Below are 18,380 nucleotides of genomic sequence, written 5' to 3' on the forward strand. Positions count from 1 at the left end.
ATATGCCTTAAACATGCATTCTGTCTAATTACCTAGAGGGAGGCGTCAAATGGCAGTTCACAAACCGTTGGTGATGTCATGATGGACTTCCACTTAACTAAAAAGCTAAGCAAGCTGTTTAACTCCATGATTCAGAGTTTCAAACTATCTAGTTATATCTATCTCATTTCCTGTAAACACCTTCATTTGGAAGTTTGAAGATAACTTGCTAAAATTGTCACTGATTCCAAGCAGACATTTCTGTCTGTCTCATGTGATCTCAAAACTTTGTCTTTCACTGACGTAAAGAGTGCTGAAATGATATTACGGTAACTAATGGCTAACATTGGCCATAGGGATGGTAACTAAAACACATTATTAAATGGGCACTGCGGCTTAATGTTTAAAGACCATAATATTGATAAATTGTAACATTATTAGTTTGCTCTCTGTAGCGGGATAGTAAGAACATCTCTCGTACATTTTATCTAATCAACTCTTGTACTGATTAAGACATTTATCTATGATGCATTTTACCCTTCCACATCTCTCTCCATGTCCCAAAAGCACCATTTGGTCTTTTGCATCGTACAATGAGAAGATGAGTAATCTCATGAAACAGCTGGCAAAAGTCCATGAGAGATGCATGGCACAGACTGCTAACCCGAGGTTCATCAGTCACTGTGCAAAGTGCATTTTTAATGGTTATAGCCTGGAGCCCACACAAATTAAACAAGTAAATTATGCAAACATTGGTTAATGATAAAAAGTTCCCATTAAACAGTTGATTGCTATTTGTGTGTTCTTACATTCAAGAGCAGAGAATTGTCTGAACTGTGACTCAGGAATACAGTTTCAACTTCAGGTTACCCAGAGCAGGGAGAGTGAGTTAGTTTTAATGTTTGCAAACTAGTGTGCAATAACAAAAAAATACTGCCAGAAGATGAAGTAGTAAATCTCTGTCAACATTTCCAACAATACAAATCATTCAGTGATTTTTTTTAATAATGTTGTTTGAATAATACTTTACTCAATCTTGTTAATGGGGTAAATATGAGAAAGCTAACTTTATTCTGCTCTCTTGTTTTCTCTCTTACAAAAGACACTGGATTGATAGGCAGTTATTCTCAACAATAACCCTCCCTATTTGTCAGTCAATACCAAGAAGTGAAACAACTCTAACAGCGCTGTTGTCATGTAGGTTGGCATAGTCATGTAATAAAAATAAACACTATTAAATGCAAATGTTTATGCTAATCACTTTTGAGTCATAAACTAAACACCGAACTGTTCCTTAGTGAATATAAATTGAGGAAAATGTAACTTCAATGAGAAAATGTTACTTCTTAATAATTTGGGCGAATTGATCCTTTTTGTGTGTGCATATATATGTGTCTACCTGGCCAGATATTGTCCAGAAGAGGGCAGCTCATGGCGGTTTGGTTTGTCATAACAGCTCACCACGTTGTGGATTAGTGCCAAGTCCGGCCTCACCATGGTAGCAGCTGTGACCGCCCGGCCAATCAACTGTAAAGCATCCCGGATGTAGAAACTTATTGGCTTGCGGCCGACCTCCCCATATGCCAGCAGTCCAAGGGGACCTCCTAGAGTGTGCAGTGAATCTGGAGATAAGGGATATCCCATGATCCACTGCAGCGCTGGTAGTGTCGGAGCAAGGCGCTGAGCGGCTCGCAGGACCGAGGAGAGACACTCAGGATCAGAGCCCAGGAGCAGAACGGAGGAGAGAGGAGAGGGGGAGCGCAGGAAACGGGTGGAAAGGATCTTTAAAGCCTCTTCTTCCATTTGATCCTCCCTCCTCTCCTCGCTGGCCTCGCCCTTTCTATCCCCATCTCCTGTGATGCGGGTCAGGTTGATGATGTCCCAAAGGTGCCAGGTAGAACCGCTGTGCCTCTGCAGGTGAGACAGCAGCTCGTCACCACCTTCCTCCCACCCAGGGCAGATCACCGCTGCCCCTCCCCAGGTATCATCTCCAGCTCTTCCTCTGTCCCTATCCCCTTCTCCCCCCTGCAGGACTGCCAGCAGCAGGCTGCCCAGGGTTGATGGAGGCATGCGGGCTGACATCTGCAGGTGGAATTGGTTCTATCAGAGAGGACAGGAAGGAGAAAGTGGTGGGATTGAAGGGACAAAAATAAATAGAGGAAAGAAAGGAAAAAAGACAAAGTTTGTTAAAATGAGGGTGAACAAAAAGTGAGTGAAGAAAGGGAGGAGAGAAAAAAAAAACTACAAAAATCCCAAGATCAAAACAAAGATTAATAGACATAGCTAAATGCCAAACCTCAGGCCTGCATAACATAAAATTCACATTAAATGCAGCTTTTATGAGCACCAGACTATTGCAAAACAATCCCAGTTACTACAGTAATTCACCACAACACTGATCAGAAACAATCAGTCACACTTGTTCATTATCTCTCACTCTGAATGAGAAACGTTGCGTTGATGCAAACAAGGAGGCAATGATTTGCATCTAATCCGCAACATCACAGTTGGCTTGGCAAGACAACAGTAGCATCCACAGTTCATCCAGAAGCCTGCCTTTCCAAACCCCACTGAAAACACTGGCTTGTTTCATACTGTTCCAAAGTGGATAACACTGTTGTCCTTGAATGCAGCTCACAGATGGACTTTCCCTCCTCCTTCCCCTGGGGCATCTATCCATTCTTCAACCTATCGGTGCTCCAGGCAAGGTTGAAGAAGGAAGGGGAGGCTGTTTTTAAAAAGAATGCCCAAATTTTAGCTTAGCATGACTCAAGATTTGCTTTGAATGGCCGACCCTCACTGAACTGAGATGATTGATATCAACTACAAACTACGCTCATACACACCCCCTGGCACTAATGGATTTGCTTTATTCTCATCTTAGACACATATGCAAAAGTGCCAACAAACGCACACGCACCAGAAATCTTCACATCCATTGCTTGATTAAATCTGTACACGTACTGTCAATCTATTCAAGTACGTTCAGTATACGTGAAAGAAACTTATGAAATACACACTCACAGGCCATCCCTGTGTGTCTGAAGACGAGACATCTAAACTCAACTGCGCTCCACACTCACACACACTGATTCAAATGGAAATATCCCACCCGGGAGTAAAGAGTAAACACAGCGACCCTTTGCTGAAAGCCCTCAAGTCCCTCAAGAGGGGAAAAAAATATTTGGTAAAAGTCTGAAGAGACATGGATGAATTAATGCAGCATCTGTATTTATCCTCCTGGGAGAGGAAAGGTGTATGGGCAAGGACAAGTGGAGATAGGCCTTTTAGTTTGAACTCGAGGAGCGAGAGCAGAAAAAGTGCAGGTAGGTGGGGGGGGGGGGGGGGCATTGAGAATCAGTAGCAGTGCGGTGCAGAGGAAGAGAGACATGGGTAGGGGTGGGGGGGGGCAACCACAGGTGTTATTCAGCATTTTACCATCAAGAATGAAAATAATGTCATGAATATTTTGTCAAAGGAGCCAGAACTCAAAATACAACGACTGAAGATCAAAACTCATCCTTGAGGCAACTGGAGGAATTAGTATGTAAATCTATATCTGCTCTCATTCTAGGTTTCTCTGAGCCATCTATGCCTTAAATATTAATGTACAACATAACTTCAGCATATGGCTCTGTAGTGTGACTGAATGAAGACATAAAAAATGGCGAAAGCTAATTCATATTTGAATGTACATGCACAGCTGTAAATTACACTCCTAGTGAACATAACTTGTTGTTGAAAAACAGACAGGGATTAATGCTAAATATATCATTGTCGGATTAATTGTAATAATGTTTATCTGCTGTACATCCCACAGCTGTGTCAGCTATTTGCACCACAATGATTTCTTCCACTAAAAATTCTCACGAACTTGACCAAAAAGATTCTTTTACAAGTGTACGTTTTCAGCTAGAGCTCTTAACCAAAACAACTAGGGAGGATCACCACAGTGGAAGTATTTTAATAGTGAGTACGTGAGTTTAATAATAAAAGCTAGCTTTAACATTACTAAAGTTATGCTTCTAGTTGCTGCTGCGAAGATAAATTAGACTGAACGGAAGAGGCAGATGTGGGAGCGGTGATGGGAATCTGAATTGATAAGGTGATACGAGCCTTTTTGTGAAGTCATGAGTTCCGGCCCATAAGATGGCCTCATGCTCTGCCGTTTCGAATGGGGGAGGTAAGAGGGCTTCTCTAAGAGGAATTCTGTGAGCAATCAAACGCGACAAACACCAAAGTGGACCCAATGAAACTTTTTTCGAAAAAGCACATCACTGAAGTTATTGCCTATTACAACAGCAGTCACTTTTTTCCTGCATTGGAATGTTTCAGCACAATTAATTCCAGTGATATATTAGAGCAGTAACTCCCATGAGAGCTTTTTTTTTTTGCTCAGTTTATAGGAACAAATGGTGCCGCCCAAAAAAAAAAAAAAAAAAAAAAAAAAAAAAAGGAATAAGACAAAATATCGAACTAGGAAGGATCTCCAAAAAGTTTCTGAGGAAATACAACTTATCACATCCCTATCGACCTCACATCAGGTGTATTAAGTGGATAGTCATTGAACTGTTGACATCTGACTTGGTTGAGCTGCAGCTTGTCTTTATCACATATCCATCCGTCCATCTTCTACCGCTTTTCAGTTTCCCGGGGTGCTGGAGCCAATCCCAGCCAAGGTTCCGGGTGAGAGGTGGGGTGCACCCTGGACAGGCCACCAATCCATCACAGGGCCAACAAACAAAGACAAACAGAAGAACAACCACTCACGCTCGAGTCACCAGTTAACCTAGACGTGCATGTCTCTGGGTGGTGGGAAGAAACCCACTAACCACTACGCCACCGTGCCGCCACTTTGTCGATGCAATAAGGGAGCCAATGCAGATGGAGCTGCCAAAACAAAAAACAGTCATCAATCATAATAATTAAAAGAAAAAAGACACCATACACTCTTGGTAGACTGCTGCATAACAGTTAACTGTACAAATCTGCAGTTTTATCATGTAATGTTTTGTTGAAACATAAAACAACTGTAGCCATGATAACCTGGTTTTATAGCCTAATAAACTCCTACGCAGCACTGATACATCAAGCTTACAATCTCATTGATCAGTTATTCAAACTGGACCTCCCGAGTCAGATTTAAAGACACCATCTAATGAAAATCAACTTTTTATATTCTTCATATCATACAAGACATATCATTAGCAAAATATGCAATTAAACCATTTACTGCATGTTTCACTTTTAATTCTATTGGCAACCAATAGCCATTTTTCTACAAGTGGAATCTGGCAGCCAGCGTTTAATACCCTTTGGAAGCAAGACGGAGGACGAGCTAAACACCAGACCAGCACATAGAGCAAAACTTTAGCGCCTGAGCCTAAGTGAGGCTGGGGCTCATACGTGCAGCTGAGAGTCTTAAGAGTCTTCCTCTGACACTAAACATCTTGATATGCACAGTTCTTTTACTGGTAATAAAACCTATTACAAAGAGCAGGAGTTTGAATAAGCATTGTAACCCTTCTAACACCGTGTCAGCCACTACCAGTTACAAACTAACAAACAACATAAAAATACATTATTTTCTGTTCTTATATGTCTGCATGTCATTCATTTTGGTGCATAGAAACTTAAAAACTTAAAAACTCCTGAATCTGAGCCTGTGGCTCTCCTATGTTTCCAACCCAAGTCTTCCTTTTAATTTGATTTTTTTTTTTTCTATTATCATAGCAAATTTCAAAACACGTCAAAACAAGACCTTTAATGGTGTGACCAGTACCCTTTCAACCCATTTATGTATGTCTTTTAATCATTACTCTTTTGTCGCACACACGTGCACACTTCCTGTTCTTGATGCTCACTGATAAAAAGCCACAAAAAACAATCTTCAATTGAGCAATAACAGAAATCTACATATAGCTTTTAGCACTGCACTATATCCAGCACAATGAAAGCCCTGACATCTGTCCAGCATAATCCGCTGTGTTTTTAAAAACAAGCTGGCAGCATCAGTGTTTATCCCCAGATTTAACGTATAATTGTATAATGAATGCATGTACGTCAGCATAGTTGTGTGTGAATTCTTAAAGACAGATCTTCAAATACATCTCATGTTGTCTGCATGAATTCGTGTTTGTTTGTTTCTGACATCCAAAGCTTTTGCCTTGGGTCAGGGCCAACTTAGTTCTTGTAGTTATCAGACATTTAAATTTAAAATGTCATCTTATTTTTATTTTTTTTAAAGCAGACTTGAGGGAACCCTAAGCTGTTTTTTGATGTCTAGAAGAATGCAGGGAGTATATTTCCTAAGATGTCACAGTCTAGACAAGATAAAAGGTGACTATAACTGTTTAGAAGCCGAAAGACTGCCAGACTACTGGCTTTTACCTCTGAAAAACAGAAGCAGGTCTTTTTAGCTATGGTGAGTCCAGCTCCACTGCTCATGTCAATCGAGACTCAGGCTGATCTTTCGTCGAAGTACCTGTGTCTTTTTCAAGCTTGGTGAAGAAATGTAATGGTTGTTTGTTTGTTTTTTCCTAACTGGCTAACCCTAACCCTTTTCGACCTGCAAGGACCTCCTCTGTTTGTGTGTATGTGCTTATCTGTTTTCTATTCGCAGTTATAAGCGTCATCTGCAAGTGCAAGGTTAGAAAGACTCACAACTGAGGATGCAAGATAAGTGCCGCTAAAAGGGATGTCAGCGTTATTCCTGTAAAAAATACAAAATCCTTACACCTTCACATGCTTCTACAAATTAGGAGCCTCAAACACAACCTCTTCCTCGACAAAAAAAAAATCCAAAGTTCTGTCTGATGTGCTGGCCTTAAGATTTTCAGGCCTTCAAAAGACTTAAAAAAAGAAGCTGTGTGTGCACAAACACATGCACTGAAACCCTCGCATACTGACAGACAGGCATGCATGCAGCAGGCATCAACAAACATACACACACAGATGCAGGCGCTCAGATACAGAACAAACACACTGGTGTCAGTACTGGAGCATAAACCCACAGGGATCTTTGAGCAATGTGGAGTAAGCAAACCGACAGGAGTGCGTTGAATCAGAACAGGAGGGAGCTCCCAGTTACTAAGCTCATTCCTTATTTAGGCCTCTGTAAGAAAAGCAGTAACACTCTGCAACCGGCTGCGCAAAAAAAGGGGGCAAAGAAGAAATGGCAGCACCTGCAGTTCCAAGGCTTATTAGAAGAAAGCTGTAGTGAAAGGCAAAAGATGGTGGGGGGGCATGTGTGTTCGTGGGTGTGTTGAGGGGTTTGACTGGCTGAGGGAGGCTAAAGAGATCTAAGATGTGAACTGAAGCCCTAAAAAACTGGATGTCCTTCCTCCAGCGTTTCAGGCAAGGGACCTTTTTAACTCACAGCTTGACTTACTGCGAAAGCTGACTGTAGCTCCAGTTGGGCTTAACATTGCGATCATGAATCATTTGCATTGAGGAAAAAACCCACCTGAGACCGAGGACGCCCTTTGAGTTGTCTGAGTTTTATATCTAATAGTGCGGACATCTGTCTGAGCTGAGCTGTGAATGACTTCATCTGTCCAGAAACAAAGCTCGTGGTCAGGGCAACACTGCAAGCAGCAACAATACTTCAGTGAATGTATCAATATTTCACCAGCACTGGCACCAGGTGAGTTGGCTGTATGTAGGGAAGATGGGGGCAGACAGGACAGAAGGAGAGAAGTTGGTATGGGTGTGAATATATGCTTGAGATGAAAGATGGAAGTGAAATTGACAGGTTGTTTAATATCGCTGTGTGAGAAAGGTGGCAAAAGGTGATAGTTGTGCAACTGAATGTGTGTTTTGGAGTAAAGAAGTGAGAGACAGAGAGATTACAGCACACTTCTCTCTTGTGGAAGACAGACAGATTTTCTCAGCAGGGTACGAGTCTTATATTTCAAACACCTGAGATGAAAACTGAACTTATTCTAGCCTGAATGTCAAACTAAAATGTCACAGGAGATGTGGGCTCAAATGTACATGTGAAATTATCTTAATCCAACCTATGCAATTCAATTTTGAACCTGCTGTGAAAATCTAGTTTCCTGTCAGAGGAGTGAAACTGGCATCAACTTCTCGCAGCAGCTCATACATAATGAATAAAGAAAACTGTTGAATGTGTCTGATTTTTTTCCCCTTTCTGTTTCTCACAGTCCAAATAAACATCCATGATTGAATAAGGGCAGCTAGAGCTGTTTGCATAGTTAATGAATCAACACTGAGCAGTGCTGTTTAGTTGACCAGACGGAGCCTAACAGAGCATTTTGCCGTGCTGTTGTGCAATTGGATGCAAATTGCATTGTTTAATTTTCTCCTAATTTCCTTACGTCTCCTGGCGCTAAGTGTAATATGGGTGACTTTAATCTTACTCAGCCATGCTGCCGGGGTCTGGAGCTAAGCTTGGTGAAAAAAGGAAGAGGCTGGCATTGTTACACACATATGCAACATGGGCACACGCGCAATACACAAAAAAACAAGGGGGCAGCAAATTATTTTTACGTGCTTACACGTGCATTGAAGTATGCCATGCACACACGCACACATGCCAAACACAAATGTTAGGCAATCAGCCACTTAACGTAGCAAATGACTATGGTTATCTATGTATAACAGCCTGTTGGCTGAGAGAATCTGGGTGATAAGCAGTAAGATACACACTATTAGGCACCACTACAGGCCACAGATTGAAAAGGAGGGCTAAATCTTGTTTCACAGTGAACAGCTACGATTGTCACTGCTAAATTACATATGCAAATACCTTGACTCGATCTAATTCTGCCCTCCATCTCTTCATACAGTGAGTGAGCAGAAAACAATGTGGGGGGATTGCGGCCTATGGGGACGCACGATGAAACAGCAGGCAAAAAAATGCTTGACGCATGCTTTGAATAAGGTTTGATTAGTGGGTAGGCATGTTGCTTTGGCTGCTTGCTTGCGGTGGTGACAACTTGGCAATTGCTTGACATGTGAAATGCTCTAAGTCCATTAAACATAAGGACCTTGTTAGCTTCCTTCGTGGTGTGGCAGGTAGGTTCTACAGTAATGTCGTAAAAACACTATTGTATTCCTGAGCGATTCTGGGGAAAAGCCATAAAAGTCTTGACAGGCCATGCCTCCACTTCTCCTCCAGGCTCTGAGTTTATGGGGATCATTCTGAATGAAAGAAAAAGACAGAGAAAATGGGATTCGCTCATTTCGTGCATTGGCGTTAAACCAACCATAGCGAGGTTGGATGTGCTTGTGCAGTTGTGTAAGTCTAAACTTGGGTATGTGTACACAAACTTTTAGTGTCTGCCTGTGAGTGTGTGAGCAAGCATTTGTATGCCGTGTGTGTGATGGTGTGTGCATGTGTTTGAGTGATTTACAAATCATTTGATGGAACATTGTTCTCAGCATGGCTCCAAATTAATTCGAATGATCAAGACACAGAGCACATCAGCATTTTCCCCCCGAGCATTGTAAGCTTTTGTAGAAGTGAGAGAACCAGATGAATGCCTGCTCCTGCACTCATGCACATGTGCGCACACTAAGCATATCGCACTAAACCCAGACAGACTGATCACATACTCACACCAGATGCGTGCACTGGGCTTTGAATGAACCCATGAAGAATATTTTTTGCTACATGATTTCAAGTTGCAGTTTAATCAAATGGCAATCCAGAGGGAATAACTAAAATGCAAGTGCATATCAAAGTACACTAATCCGCCCCTGCTAGTCTGTAGTGCTGAGAAAATGAAGAAATCCAGTGCCGAGTGTTCACTTTCATTATCAGTTGACTTCTGATTTAATGAACCTCCATGGGCCTAAGAACGTCCTGATGTCATCAATAAAAATCAGATAAAGGAAACAGCAGGGGGACTGAAAGTGCTGTTCTGGACTGGTTAGCGAGGTCTCTAGTCAGCCAATGTTAATGCTGAGTGCACTGCTAACATTGGTGAAGGCTGTCATCTCAGCACGCTGCATCGGCACCTCCTGTGTCAGGAGCCCCTTTGATCCCTTCAGTTGCAGAGATACAAGCCCACAGCAGAAATATGCTGAATGGATTCTTGTATCATCCGCCCTCCCCTTATAAACAGCCCGTGGCCCTCTCACTATTTATGATCCTAAAAGCTTCTGGTATTTATTAAAAAGAGCGATTGTTGTCCTTGCTCTATAGACAATGTTGTTTTCTCTGCCGGAGAGAATAATATTTGTCCTTTTTGGTGCCGCCCTGTGCGCAATGTGAGGCGGTGAAGTGAATGTGATGGTGATTGATTCCAGTGTTGAAGAGCGGCGAGAGGTACAGAGGAAGGCTAATCTGAGTTATGATTGCTACTGTAATCGCATTTTCTCCCCTGAATCATCCATCCGCTCTACGGTAGCACAAACATGCTGTATTCTGATTATGCCACACATATGTCAATAGCAAGCACTGTATGGTGGAGCGGCAGCATACGCCTCTTCCTTCTTCAATGCCTTCCTTCAGTTTTTGATTTTCTAGATCATAACTCTCCCTCCCCAGCCTGTTTTCATCTTCCTCCCTCACTGAATTCCTAACCTGCTGGAAGTGGCATCAAGCATTTGTGGTAATCATGCCGTCATGTTGGGGATGAAATAAGCTGTGTCGAGTGTTCCAGGTTGACGCTGGAACTGTCAGGGGAGAGAGAAAAAAAAAAAAAAAAAAAGAAGCTTCTTTTCAGGTTGTAATTCGACCAGCAGCTGGACCAATGAGACAGCAACATCATTTAGTTAAGGGGAGAATGATAACAGTTCCCCAAAGTACAGATGCAAAGCGGTGTGATGCCATTAATAATCAGCCCATGAGCAACAAACAGCAGAAACTTCAGGGGGGACACATTTATTCACAACACTCCAGTGCTGAAAGCACACCATGGCACTATAGCATGTCTGCAGCTGTGGGAATTCAGTGTGCATCTGAGTATGTGTGATATTTCTTAGTTCTGACAGGGTATGTGCATTTTTGTGTGTGTTTGTTTTGGGAGCAGGCGTTGTGCTTGGATGTGTGACTGAGCAAGTTCCTAATGGAACAAGTCCCTTTGCACCAGTTCTGTTGAATACTGAAATTCAAGACTTCCCAGGGCTAAAATAATACACCTAGAGAGTTGGAAGTCATTTAGGGGCAGTGTGTATGATGTGTGTGTATGAGTGTGGGGTGGGGGGGGTTCCAGCCAAGATGGATGGGCTGGCGGTGAGTAAATGACCTGCTCTGATTTAGCCTATCAGCTGAGCTCTCCACCCAGACTCCCTGATATTCCCTTTCATCCATCTCTATAAGGGGGAGATGACGAAGAGATGGAGAGGCAGCGGGAGAGAGGCTGAAGAGATGAATATGCACCAGAGAGAGTGACCGATTTCCAGTGCAAGACTGAGAATAAAGGAGCTAATTGGTGAAGAGGGGGATAAAAATTTGGGAATGGGCGACAGAGACAGAAGACATGAACAAAAAGTCTATTAGACTCCAATGGGAATCTGGGGTAATATGTATGACAAACGAAGCCCCATTCACGCAAGAAGTGCCTCTCTAATGTGACTGAGTTCCAGTCGATTGACGTGCCATTTGGGCTGAGTTGATCTGGAGGACAGATGAGTATGCTGGCTGGTCTCAACTCCGGTGATCAAAATATGCAATGCTCAACCTGCAGCAATGAGTAGATTATGTACAAGTAAAGGTTTCCAAAGAGAAAATTACAGTTGCTTCATAAACGGATTGAAATGTATCAACACAAGGCACATTTTAGATTAGTACTGCATCAACTAAATAACTTAGCTTAGACAGCGGTTCTGTTTAGCAGATTAATATACATTGCATTTTGCAGGAAATAAAATCCTACAGTAAAATGTCCTTGGTGTGTCTTGTTGCTCCACTCTCAACCACTCTCAGTTGTATTGGTTTGAGACTTCTGATTTGTTTTCAGCGTCAACTTTGTTGTTGTTGTTGTTTTTTTTTTATTTGGGGCTGGGAAAATGACTCAGAGAAAGTAATTTTAAAAGACATGAACTCCATATTAGAAAACTCTGGGACAAGGACAAAGATACAAATGAAGATAGAAAAAAAGACCTGATCCTACACATATCACAGAGAAAACCTTGAAGAAACAGCCCATTTTGTGAGCATTAGTGGGACTGTTTAAACAAACTAACACTTTATTCCAGAGAAAAAGGACATTAATAATGCTTTATTCTGAGGGAAACACCTTTTTACTACACAGCAAAAGTAGCACCCAGCTGCACCCTACAAATACGTTTGACCAATCCAACGCTTTCTTTAAAAACTAGTATGAGCAACTCAGGTTGGAACCAAAACTTCATTTCACCCCTGGGTAGGTTTTTGTTGCTGAATCTCATCCAGACACATGGGCAAGCATAAGGGACATGCCCACATAAATTTTGTGCATCTGGGCCTGTCATTAAGTCCGTCTGCCAATGAACTGTGCATAAACTGTGCTAATGTTCTCCTAATGAATAACTTTCAAGATAGGATTATTCACAGTGGCTGCAGTGGCCCCAATTCAAGATGGAAGTGGTCATTTTTTCCACAATAGCTACTATCTATTATTTAACCCTTTATTTGTCCTGGGAGAGCTTGCTTTTCATGCTGAGCATTGAGAGAAAGAAAGAAAGAAAGAAGCACCAGTTACTCACACTCATTCAGAAGGCTGCACAGCACAAGCACATCTTAAACTTGGCCATTTCTCAGCTCCACAGGATTGAATGCCTTGCTCAAAGACAGCACTATTGCCACTTCTAAGGGTCAGGAAACAGTGGATTTAATTTGCACATGCGGATATTGTGGGTTTCAAACCAGTGACCTTGACGGCCAGCTGTTTGCACCGTAAGCCGTTACATTATGATTATGCATCCCTCACACTGTGTTTTCATCAGAGCCTAAACTACAAAACATAAACAAGAGCCCTGCAGCTGTCAAATGCAGATTCCAAACTGCAGTAAATGTCTCTCAGGAGAAAGATTTTGTCCTGTTTCTTTCCCAGGATAATGGTAAACAGTCACTTTTTGCAGGTGGCTTTATTATTCATCGAAAAATAGGGAGAAGTGGCGTTCACTCATGGCTTATGTTGATCTCAGGGTGAAATCTCAGGATAATAGGGTTCACCTGCATATAAAATTCTTCTTTGACCCCTCTGAATTTATGGTCTGTCAGTCACCCAAATGGATCAATGGTTACAAATAGCAGATAATATAAAAAAAAAGTGCAACCCCAATCTTTGAATCTCTACCTGCTGAATAAAACTTTAATAAGTCATGCCAGATTTGTGCATGATCTAAATGCACAAATGGTGAATGTAACTGATGTGTTTAAAAGGATAATAAGTTGTCACTTGACACTCTTAAGGAACCCATTAAATAAACAATGATTTTTTTCAGAGCTTAAGTGGTGTACTTAACATACTCCAGGGGGATGATGCAGATTAAAAGAATTGCAAATAATATTACAAGAACTTTGCACTTAACATGGCCCCTGAGCCCTTTTCTGCTTTGTAAATGTGCCATTAGCAATTTTGATGACTCATCTTGCACATAGAGGTAAGTGTTTGCAGTTACCACTGCCTTCAGATATAACCTTTACACAACCTGAAAGAAAGGGACAGAGCCACAGGTTAAATTAAGAGGGAAGAGCCTATTTATTATTTCACAACACCAGCTAAGACCACACGTGTGAAGCCAAATATAAAGGGAAACTATGCAAGCAAATTTAAGCAATGCATCTTCAATTGGTCTTGTCTGAGAATACTTGAAAGCAGGGCCACTGGATTTGTTTTGTGCCAACTCTCATCAGAGAGGCTTCTTCATTTCTGATTCACTGGCAGCGAGTGCCAGGTATTTAACCTGTGTGGGGTTGTTGCCAAAAGCCAGTTCTGTCACCTGGTTCATTAGTGTTCCTGGCCATTGTAACAACAATCATTAGAATATCTGGAGTCACCTGAGGCCAATGATTGTTAAGTTCCCTATGAAGGTATGAAAGGACAGAGGAATTGCAGGTGGGGGTTCAGCAGCATTGTCGACCTCTTATGCAAAGATTGTTTCTCTACTTCACTGATCCTCACAATTTTCTTTTTCACAAGAGCCACTTTGGCAGAGCAAAGTCAAAGCGAGGGCCATTTTTAAGACAATATACCAAGTCACTCACAAAGAAGAGCATTTCTATATATAGATGGGACATCCCACAAAAAAAAAAAAACCAAAAAAACAAAGCCAATATGTTTTCAATTAAGACCATATTTACCATACTGCTGGGATGAGACGAAGCTAACATGCATGCCTTTGATTTTATTCATGTTGTATTTATAGCTCATTGTTGCAAGCGCAGAGAGGTATTCAGGACGAGCATGGGCCAGCCGGTTTTGCCGTTTCCTCTGAGGCATGTTCATGGTTGAAAATGCTGACTCGCAGGGGGAAATGCCCGTAAAGAAAAAGTTCCCGTACATGTGATTTAAAAGTGGGAAAGGCTGCTTCAGAAACCAAACTCCAGAAGTGTCTCACACCTGCTCCGAGCTCAGCTAGGAGAATGTCATTTGTTTGCAATTCACTTTGCAAAGCCATACGAGAAACAGGGCAGAGCTGTTTGATGATCGCCTGGAGTTTCCCCTTGCTGTCCAAGAAAGTGCAAATTTCAGAAAGTGCTCCAGCACCTTTCCCCAGAACAATCTCCACTAAATCCCTGTACTCTGTGTAATAGTTTTCAATTTATTATCTGTGGTTCAGTGGACTTAAAACAATATAATTTACCACCCGTTCAACCCATCCCATCACATTTTTGAATTCATTCTTTCTGTGCTTTGTTATAAGTTACTCCTGAAGGATAATACAATAAAAACTAATGAAATTGGGCATTTCATCTCCTTTACACTCGAGGCCAACAACATCCCTCTCTTTGCCGTGCATAATTACGACACCATCAGGAGACACACCTTCAGCTGATGTGTTTTACCTCAACAGATACAAAAAGTCGTGTTTGGCCGTGGAGTGGTAGGAAGAACAGCATTTCCACTGGAAACTTTATATATATAATTTTTTTTTTTTTTTTTTTTTTTTTTTGCGGAGACTCACCCGAACATACAGCTGAGAGACGCCGACGACCTCCTGGCTTTCCTTTCCAGTCCACCGAGATGCGCAAACATGGCGGCCCGCGCAGATCAGCCAACAACTGCTCAGGTACGTCCCTTCCATCCGCTTCGTTATTGCTGGGCCAGACAACTGTAATCCTTTTTTTTTTCGTTTGTTTGAGAATCGCTCCCTTGTTGTTAAAGTCTGTGCAAAAATATCCCTGGTCAAGCCAAAAAGCAGTCCTTTGCTGCCAGCTACTGAATTTGGGATGCGCCATTTTGAAACGCCGCATCCAAGTTGCCTCGTCTGAAACGGGTGCGTGTTTGTTTGGATATAAAGCGCAGAGGGTTCACGTCGTGAAGAACAAATAAGTATTCTCCTTTCAGTTGTTCTTGAAACTTGCTGTGCTCATGTTGTATGCGTCGTACCTTTCGTTTTTGTTTCTGATTTACTCTGAACACCTGCCATTTTCCTCTCCGCGGTCTTCATGTTGATTTTCGTTTGCTGCTTTCTCAGACTCTCTCACTTAACTATTCTTTGTGCAGCTCTTTGTGTGCGAGTTGTCTCCCTTTTTTTGAATTAGAAATGGATCCATTTAGTGCCCTGTGTTTGCCACCATGGCTAGCTGAGCTGCACGCCAGGTGAGCCGCTGTTGTAAACAATAGTGTAAAAATGCTGCGTTGCCAGGTTTGACAGTTACCCCCCTTTTATGGAAACATTAACTGAGGCGAAAAGAGGCATATAATGTGGGTGTTTGCTGGTTTGTGGTGCAGTCTTCGTTGTATTTTTATTTAACAAATTTAAATAAAATGTAGTGGCTGTGTTATGTTGGCATAAGCTATACAATGACTAACCCTGTTCTACTTAAACTGTAAATAGGTGCCTTAGTGCTGGTGCTCCTCTGAGATCTTCTGGCTGCTGCTGCCACAAAGATCCATGCAGGACATTTTAATGATTTAGGGCTGTACTTTGGTGGTTCGTTCATCTTTGGTGTGGGTACTTTTTTGGCACGTCATCGCCGTGTTGCAGTGGTGTTCTGCTAACTCTTGGCTTATATTTCAGTAGGTGGTGAGGCTCAGTGTTGGTGTGTGGTTGATACTTTATACTGTACTCTAAAAATGTCCAGCTGCTGTCCCTGACATCCTGTTGTGTTTCAGTAGACTGAAGTAATGTGCTCATACTTCCCAGGTTTTAACGTTGCCCTCAAGTGTCACCCTCATATTTGCTGCTTGTCATCTCAAGGAGGTCAGGGCTTTTCTTTGTACTTCGCGGTATAAGGTGATTTTTACCAGGTTAAAGGTTTTCACATAGAAGCACTTAAACGAAAATACCTCTAAAACAAAAAATAGTTCTACAATACAGAAAGGTATTCATCATTTTAGTTTACCTTTGATTCAATGGATCTTTCAAAGAAGCATGCCATTAAATATTGAAATTCCACATGGTTACTTTGAGTTTCAAAGCACTGCATGTTCTGGGGTCCTGGACATTTGCCAAGGTCAGTCCTTGATGATGGACTCAGTCCAGTCATCATTCATTAATGCATGGTTTGTGATTCATTTACTCTATACTGATTAGTTACAGACATCATTTTAGATGGCTGAGTGAGTTTGAATGCTGAGGTAGAAGGACAATAAAAAGGAATCAGTGGCAGGGTTCATTTCTAAGCCAGCGGGATTTTAAGACCCCCCATTTATTTAGAGATGTAATCACTATACCATCATTGGGCACTGACTGCTTCCCGTTGGGCTACAGAAAAATTAAGTCACTAATCTAACTCTGTTTCTTTAGATTCAGTATGAATTGCTGCATCAAATAAATGAGCCAAATCTCTGCAGTAGTTCCTAATCACTTATCTGTTATTAGTGTTTCAAGCCTAGGGGTATAATTGGGGCAGTCATACTTGGAAGTGGTAATGGAAAATAGCTCAGTGTTATCATCAACAAAGGCACAAGCGTGGCCCACTTAGTGCAAAGCAACTATTGTCAGCTCAAAGAAAAATAAAGGGATTATATTTCACCTTCTGTGGTGCTGAATGTTGAAAATGCACATGTGTGAATAGCCTGGGGGGCCTCTGTGTCCATGCATGTGTGACCTGGAAAACAAAAAACCCAAAACAAAACGGATTTTATTTTAGTGTGAATTAAACAGCATTGACGCTGTGTGGAAGGATGTGTGTATCTGTGTTGCGTGGACTACTGGGTAACAAACGTATCCAGAAACAAAGTCAGCCAGTGATAAGAACCAGACTTGCCTCAGAGCTAGAAACCTAGTCCGACTCTTGACGAAACCCAGCGATAACTAGAGCTTTGCTCCTCAAAGCTGGAGAGCAGAAAAGGAAGAAGGGAAAGAGAGAAAGCAATAATCTTTCTTTAAATGCAAGCGCAGGGTTAACGCTCTACAAAGTCACCTCCAATTTAGATTCATAAAAAAGATTGCATGCGTCAGATCTTCCTAAGTACTGATACTTTTAGGAGCCAAACCTAATTTCCTTAGTTGGCAAACACCTCCACAAAGTGGGATCTTTCAATTAGAGGGAGCAGCTGGGAGTCTGCATGATTTGTGTGCGTATGAGTGTTGTTTGGCGGTCAGCAAAGTTACTACGGTCCAGAGTGACATTTGACCCCATTGTGCCATAACTGAGTGGAAAACAATAGTCACTAATCTGTGAATGTCTTCCCTCTCTTACTCCTTCCCTCTTCAGTTGCATTTTTTTTGTCTCAATTATTATGAAGAGCTGCATTCCAAGTGTTGATTAATGCTGATTGAAACATATAAAGGGCATCAAACAGCAAAGAGAGTTGGCTTGTTGGGTTGCACACTCACATACACGATGGGCTATGCAAATTGCCTTCAGCGTGTATATGTCTGTGAGTTTGTGTGCGTGCCCCCACTATTCAATATGCCTGGAGAAGAACACATAATGTACAAAATATCAAAGATAATCTTGTCAAGATGAACTACCTCATTTTGATTAATGCTTAATGTTTAATTAACTCAACTTTAGGTCTGTGGTTTGTCAGAGATTCTCCCTGAATAGCAAATAGGCTTCTTGTACTGTGTCAGGTACGCCATGGGCCCAAGAGAGCAGGCGGGTGAGGAAGTGGGACAGATAAATTTTATATTAATCTCCTGGGATGATATTTGTGCGCAGCCAGAGGCAATGAATAATTAATATTACCTAAACAAAATGAAGAATAACAAAATAATAAATAGCACATAGCAGAATGTGTGCACATAGGTTTGAGATTGCGTGTGTGTGTGTGTGTGCATCCTCAAAAACATATTGTGCATGTGTGTATTTGCTACAAGCACTGAAA

The 18,380-nt window shown here is 41.7% G+C and overlaps 1 protein-coding gene across 1 annotated transcript in view; it reads right to left on the minus strand.

The window, feature by feature from the left end:
* grin3ba (glutamate receptor, ionotropic, N-methyl-D-aspartate 3Ba) overlaps nt 1-18,380 on the minus strand; it is a 61,895-nt gene that overhangs the window by 24,776 nt on the left and 18,739 nt on the right. The window contains exon 2 of the mRNA XM_029494344.1: nt 1,379-2,079. Within this exon, the coding sequence (XP_029350204.1) occupies nt 1,379-2,079 (701 nt within the window). The remainder of the gene's footprint in view (nt 1-1,378; nt 2,080-18,380) is intronic.

Source organism: Echeneis naucrates, chromosome 22 (genome assembly GCF_900963305.1).
Source record: "Echeneis naucrates chromosome 22, fEcheNa1.1, whole genome shotgun sequence".
Lineage (NCBI taxonomy): Eukaryota > Metazoa > Chordata > Actinopteri > Carangiformes > Echeneidae > Echeneis > Echeneis naucrates.